This window comes from Cebus imitator, unplaced genomic scaffold (assembly GCF_001604975.1).
Source record: "Cebus imitator isolate Cc_AM_T3 unplaced genomic scaffold, Cebus_imitator-1.0 Scaffold51, whole genome shotgun sequence".
Taxonomy (NCBI): domain Eukaryota; kingdom Metazoa; phylum Chordata; class Mammalia; order Primates; family Cebidae; genus Cebus; species Cebus imitator.
Genome location: NW_016107366.1, coordinates 7,971,456 through 7,978,298, shown reverse-complemented (window position 1 = coordinate 7,978,298; position 6,843 = coordinate 7,971,456). Strand labels below are relative to the sequence as shown.

The window sequence follows — 6,843 nt, the reverse complement described above, 5'->3', positions numbered from 1 at the left end:
GGGTTGAAGCGATTCTCCTGCCTCAGCCCCCTGAGTAGCTGGGATTACAGACATGTGCCACCAAACTGGGCTAATTTTTGTATTTTTAGTAGAGACAGGGTTTCACCATGTTGGCCAGGCTAGTCTCGAACTCCTGACCTCGTGATTCTCCTGCCTCGGTCTCCCAAAGTGTTGGGATTACAGACGTGAGCCATCGCGACTGGCCTGGGCTTTTTTTTTTATCCTGCAGGATCCAAAAACTGAGGGGAAAGGGAGGGACTTTGGAAAAATCTCAGCTCCACTCCTCTCTTTTCTTACCCCTGACGTAGATCAGCGGTTCCCAGAGTGTCCCACAGGACACAGAACAGTTCTTTGAGCATGTGTTTTCCACCCTCACTTATTAATTTATTTAGAATCAATAAAGGGTGTTTTGGTTTTTGTTTTGTCACCCAGGGTGGAATGCAGTGACACGATCTCAGCTCAGTACAGCCTTGACCTCCTGGGTTCAAGCAGTCCTCCCACCTCAGCCTCCCGAGTAGCTGGGACTGTAGGCACATGCCACCATGCCCAGCTAATTTATATATTTTTTGTAGAAACAGGATTTCGCCATGTTGCTTAGGCTGGTGTCAAACTCCTGGGCTAAAATAATCCTCCTGTCTTGGCTTCCCAAAATGCTGGGATTACAGGCATGCGCCACTGTGCCTGGCCAGAATTTAGTGAGTTGAGTAAGTTTGGGAAACACTGGGTTTGGAACTCAGATAAGTTGATTTACTGGGACCCTCTAAGAAGGTATTAAAGCAGTGCAGTGTTTCTCCCTAACGAGGCTGTCCATGGGGCCCGTTTCTGCATGTTAAACTCATTTAGGTGCGGGAGGAGGGTTGTACATGCCTGAGTTCCTTTCAGACTCCCACAGACTTTGTGCTATGGGACAGGAGGGAGAGAGGTGTGCTGAGGCTTCCACAGGCTGCATGGAGCTCTAGATGGAGACAGAACCCGATAGCAGGGTGGGCAGGCTAAGGGAAGCCAAGGAGTCCATGGGGAGAAAGGGGTCACCAGTTGCTGACCCAGCCTGTGGTAGCTCCTGGGCATAGCAATACTGTCTTAGGGCTGAAAGTTAGGATCTTTCAGATTACTCCGATTCCCTTTGCAGGATGGATCTGAAGTGGCAGTTTTCTAAATGGCCACTGGGTGGCGTAGGCTCCCCAGGAGAACGGCAGAAAGAGGCCCCCCCCCTTTCCCTTTCCAGCAGGAATTGGCCCCCTTTTCCTTACTTGAAAACTTTAGAATTCCATGCAGATTTTACAGCTTCTATAGGTAAGCTTTTACAAAGTGTTTTTTCTGCACTTGGCCCCGCTTCTTGCCCCTGCCCCTCTCCTGAGGGGGCTCATGTATCTGTTTATGTGCTGGAGGGCCACATTACACTCCCACAAGGTGAACATTATACAGAAGAAAACCCACTGGAAGTTTCCTTCTTTAAGCAGAAAGCACTCTCTTCTTCTGCCAGATGGAGTGAGAAGAAGGGTAGGAAAATGACACTTTATTCAAAAAATATAGTTAAAACTGTTCTTCAATTCCGTCTTAGGGCTAGCTAATTAGCAGTGTGAGACACAAACAGGACAGAATGAGGGAGAAAAGTATGGAAGGTACTGGGCATGGTGGCTGAAGCTTGTAATCCCAGCGCTGTGGGAGGCCAGGGTGGGACAACTGCTGGAGGCCAGGAGTTTGAGACCAGCCCAGGCAACATAGCAAGACCCCATCTCTACAACAAATTAAAAAAAAAAAAAATTAGCCACATGTGGCTAATTTTGACCACATGCCTGTGGTCCCAGCTACTTGGGAGACTGGAGCAGGACTGCTTGATCCCAGGAGTTTGAGACCAGTCTGGGCAACATAGCAAGACCCCGTCTCTACCAGAAAAGAAAAAGATGGAAAGGAAGAGGAAAAAATAAAGTGGAAAGGAAGAGCAGTAAGAATGGCATCAAAGGGGGCAGGGCATGGTGGCTCACACCTGTAATCCCAGCACTTTGGGAGGCTGAGGCAGGCAGATCACTTGAGGTCAGGAGTTCGAGACCAGCCTGGCCAGCGTGGTGAAACCCCATCTCAACTAAAAACACAAAAATTAGCTGGGGTAGTGGTGCACACTTGTAATTCCAGCAACTTGGGAGGCTGAGGCTAGAGAATTGCTTGAACCTGGGAGGCAGAGATTGCAGTAAGCCAAGGTGGCGCCATTGCACTCCAGCCTGGGGGACAAAAGCAAAACTCCGTCTCAAAACAAAAAAAGAATGGCATCAAAGGTTAGATGCTTGGAACTTGGAGATGAGTGGCACTCCGGCCATGCGGCACAGTGTCTCTTGGATCAAGAGGGATGCAAAATGCCCTGGAACTGTTCCCCTGACTGGCTAACCAGCAACTCCCAGCCACACTTTAGAGGGTTTACAAGGGAGTGGTTATTCTCTGAGTGCAGGAGTTATTCTCTGAGTGTTAGGAGTAGCTCAGCCTCTGCTGGGAAGATGAACACAAATCTACAGTGGGTGGGTAGACTTCAAGAGCCACTCGCAGAATAACGTTGTATGTTCCTTCGTGTGCTTGCACTCTTCGGATTCTCACTCGTGGTATCCCAGTTCCTTGCTACTCAGGGTATGATTTGTGGTCTAGTAGCAGTATTATACCCTAGTGAGTCAGGGAATGCGCCACACTCTGAGATTGAATTATGAGTCCTTTATTTTAGCCGGTGACCGAGAGGTGGCTAATGCCCAAAATTCTCTCGGCCCCGAAGTGTCTGGGGGTTTCTTATACCCCAGTTTGAAAAAGGAGGGGGGAACCTAACTGAAGCAAGTCTTTCACAGAAGCAGAGTAAGCAAAAAGTTAAAAGAGAAACTAGTACATGAGAAATAAAACAGTACCACGTGCAAGGGCTAAAGCTGTCATAAAAAGACATACAACTTACAGATATGGGGGCTCTGGGTACTCAACAGCACCTGCATTCCCAGGCTCTGTTGGTGCTGCTTAACTCGGCCTCTTATTAGCAAATGCACTCCTGGATGTGCCCGGTGTCATCCTGCCCCAGCTACATACTACAGTTACATACTTAATGAGAGGAATAACTAAAATGAAGAAGCTAAGATGGAGTCTGTCCAGTTCAAGAAGCTAACAAGAAGCCTGAACAGCTCTCAGCTAAGAAAGAGAGAGTTAGTTTAAGCTAACAAAAAGCTGGTTATCACAGCAGAAACAGCAGCATTACCCAGGAGCTCTTAGAAATTCAGGCTCTGGCTAGGTGTGGTGGCTCACACCTGTAATCCCAGCACTTTCAGAGGCTGAAGCAGGAGGATACCTTGAGCCCAGGCGTTCCAGACCACGCTGGACAACATAATGAAACATTGTCAAGAAAGAAAAGGAAAGAAAGGAGAAAGAAAAAGAGAAAGAAAGGAGAGGAAAGGAGGAGAGAAAAGAAAAGAAAAGAAAAAAATACAGGCTTTCGGGCCTCATCCTGTGCCAACCAAATCAGAATATGCATTTCATTTTAGCAAGATCCCTGGGAGAGGGGGAGATCTGTGTGCACATGATCAAGTGTGAGAAACTCACTGAGCCCTAACTTATTTCTGAGTCACAGGCATCATTTTAGGATAGAACTAAGATATTTGGAACCATTCAGAGACATTGATTTTTTTTGCCACTTTTTATTTCCAACTTCAAAACAAAAGGACTCAAGAAAACTTTTGAAGGTGATGTGTATGTTTATTACGCCATGGTGATGGTAGCAGTAATGTATACTTAAGTCCAAACTCACCAAATTACATATATTATATGCAGTTTGGGTATATCAGTTATCCCTTATTGAAGCTGGAAGGAAGTGGTAATAAAAAGTTTTTTAGTTTTATAATTTGACAGCAAACTGAGATTTTACTTACAACTTGTGATCCAGTGATTCCTTCAGCAAGTATTTGCTGACATCTACCAATTTCCTGAGTCTTATTGATGAATCCTAGAGAAGGATGCTGAAGTGCCCTAAATAGGTAACCTCAAGCAGTGACGTTAGACTTGAAAAAAGTGACTGAGGTTCACTTTTCTGTGGGCAGTGTGGTTTGAGGCCTGAAAGGGCTCGGGCTGAATGGGGCCTGCCAGCCATGATCCTTGTGTCAAGGCTGGGGGAAAAAAATGCTTCATTTTCCCCCTTTCACCAAGGATTGAAATAGCCCCTTTTCCTGCTTTTTTGGCCCTGAGGGGAAAGCCTTTGAGACTATTAACTTTCTCATTGCCTAGTTTTCTGGGTCAAGATTAGGTCATGACCGTTTCATGTTAGTTTATTCGGCCGTGGGTCCCTGGGGCAGGCAGGGTCTGGCCAGGGCAATGGTTATTTTCCAGATTCTTTTTTTTTTTTTTTGAGCCGGAGTCTCGCTCTGTTGTCCAGGCTGGAGTGCAGTGGCACAATCTCTGCTCACTGCAAACCCCACCTCCCGGGTTCAAGTGATTCTCCTGCCTCAGCCTCTTGAGTAGCTGGAATTACAGACGTGTACCACCATGCCAGATAACTTTTGTATTTTTAGTAGAGACGGGGTTTCACTTTGTTGGTCAGGCTGGTCTTGAACCCCTGACCTCGGGATCTGCCCACCTTGGTCTCCCAAAGTGTTGGGATTACAGGCGTGAGCCACCACACCCGGCCCTTTTCCAGATTCTTGTAGCCAGCAAAGACTAGCACCAAATGTTTATTGGACTAATGGATGGGTGGATGTGAATGAATGTTCAAGTTTGAATGAAATGACTGAGAACAAATTTTTGCCCACTTTCAAGTTGTTGAAAGTCCCTCTACTGCGTATAAGTAGGGATTTTTCTATTTCTATAAATAACATTTATTCCTCACCTGTCATGACAACAGTGTTTTTGAACAATGGTGAAAAGGAGCTCCCTCTTTAATTTTCGTAGATGGCAGTTGAATTCCTACATGAACTGAATGTTCCATTTTTCAAAGTTGGATCTGGAGATACTAATAATTTTCCTTATCTGGAAAAGACAGCCAAAAAAGGTAAGTGTCTAATTTTAATTTTTAAATTTATTTTGTGGTGCCATGACTCGGATAACTGTCTAACTTTTGACATAAAATCCAAGAGAGTCCAAACCTTCATATTTTTACTCCCCTCATGGTGGCCCACTTTGAGGCAGATTTCATGAAGACAAATTTTAGAAGCCTCTTTTCATTTTTTTAAAAAAATAGAGACAGGGTTTTGCTATGTTGGCCAGGTTGGTCTTGAACTTTTGGCCTCAAGCAATCCTCCCATCTTGGCCTCCCAACGTGCTAGGATTACAGGCATGAGCCACTGCCCTGCCAGAAACCTCTTTTCTTTTCTTTTTTTTTTGAGATGGAGTCTCACTTTGTCACCAGGCTGCCATGCAGTGGTTCAATCTCTGCTCACTGCAACCTCTGCCTCCTGGGTTCAAGCGATTCTCCTGCCTCAGCCTCCCGAGTAACTGGGACTACAGGTGTGCACCACCATGCCCAGCTAATTTGTATATTTTTAGTAGAGATGGGGTTTCACCTTCTTGGCCAGGATGGTCTTGCTCTCTTGACCTCATGATCCGCCCACCTTGGCCTCCCAAAGTGCTGGGATTACAGGCGTGAGCCACCATGCCTGGCTGCAGAAACCTCTTTTCAATCAGCCTGTGCTTCCACTTTTTGTGTGCAAAGTTGAAAGAAAATTAAGGATATGACAGTTTTTATAAGACATTAAAAAAAATTTTTTTAAGAAAAAAATTAAAATATATATATATTTTATTGCATTTTAGGTTTTGGGGTACATGTGAAGAACAAGTAAGATTGTTGCATAGGTACACACATGGCAGTGTGGTTTGCTGCCTTTCCATCACCTATATCTGGCATTTCTCCCCACGTTATCCTTCCCCAACTACCCACTGCCCACTGTCCCTCCCCTAGTTACCTCCAACAGACCCCAGCGTGTGATGCTCCGCTCCCTGTGTCCATGTGTTCTCATTGTTCAACACCCGCCTATGAGTGAGAACATGTGGTGTTTGATTTTCTGTTCTGGGTCAGTTTGCTGAGAATGGTGGTTTCCAGGTTCATCCATGTCCCTACAAAGGACACAAACTCATCGTTTTTTATGGCTGCATAGTATTCCATGGTATATAAGTGCGACATTTTCCCTGTCTAGTCTATCATCGATGTGCATTTGGGTTGGTTCCAAGTCTTTGCTATTGTAAACAGTGCTGCAATGAACATTCATGTGCATGTGTCCTTATATAATAGAATGATTTATAATCCTTTGGGTATATACACAGTAATGGGATTGCTGGGTTAAATGGAATTTCTATTTCTAGGTCCTTGAGGAATCGCCACACTGTTTTCCACAAAGGTTGAACTAGTTTACACTCCCACCAACAGTGTAAAAGTGTTCCTATTTCTCCACATCCTCTCCAGCATCTGTCTCCAGATTTTTTAATGATCACCATTCTAACTGGCGTGAGATGGTATCTCAATGTAGTTTTGATTTGCATTTCTCTAATGACCAGTGATGATGAGCATTTTTTCATGTTTCTTGTCCTCATATGTTGTCTTTTGTAGTGTCTGTTTATATACTCTGCCCAGTTTTGAATGGGCTTTTTTCTTGTAAATCTATTTTAGTTCTTTGTAGATTCTGGATATTAGTCCTTTGTCAGATGGGTAGATTGCAAAAAATTTTTTCCCATTCCGTTGGTTGCCAATTCACTCTAATGACTGTTTCTTTTGCTGTGCAAAAGCTGTGGAGTTTGATTAGGTCCCATTTGTCTATTTTGGCTTTTGTTGCCAGTGCTTTTGGTGTTTTAGTCATGGAGTCCTTGCCTGTGCCTATGTCCTGAATGGTTTTGCCTAGATTT

General features: G+C 44.8%; 2 protein-coding genes across 2 annotated transcripts in view; one reads left to right on the top strand and one right to left on the bottom strand.

Moving 5' to 3' along the window:
* Window positions 1-6,843, bottom strand: part of TRIM14 (tripartite motif containing 14) — a 124,889-nt gene that overhangs the window by 69,775 nt on the left and 48,271 nt on the right. The window lies entirely within an intron of this gene.
* The window catches only part of NANS (N-acetylneuraminate synthase), a 28,291-nt gene that overhangs the window by 9,875 nt on the left and 11,573 nt on the right, over window positions 1-6,843 (top strand). Inside the window, exon 3 of the mRNA XM_017527838.2 lies at window positions 4,900-4,999. Coding sequence (XP_017383327.1) covers window positions 4,900-4,999 — 100 coding nt within the window. The remainder of the gene's footprint in view (window positions 1-4,899; window positions 5,000-6,843) is intronic.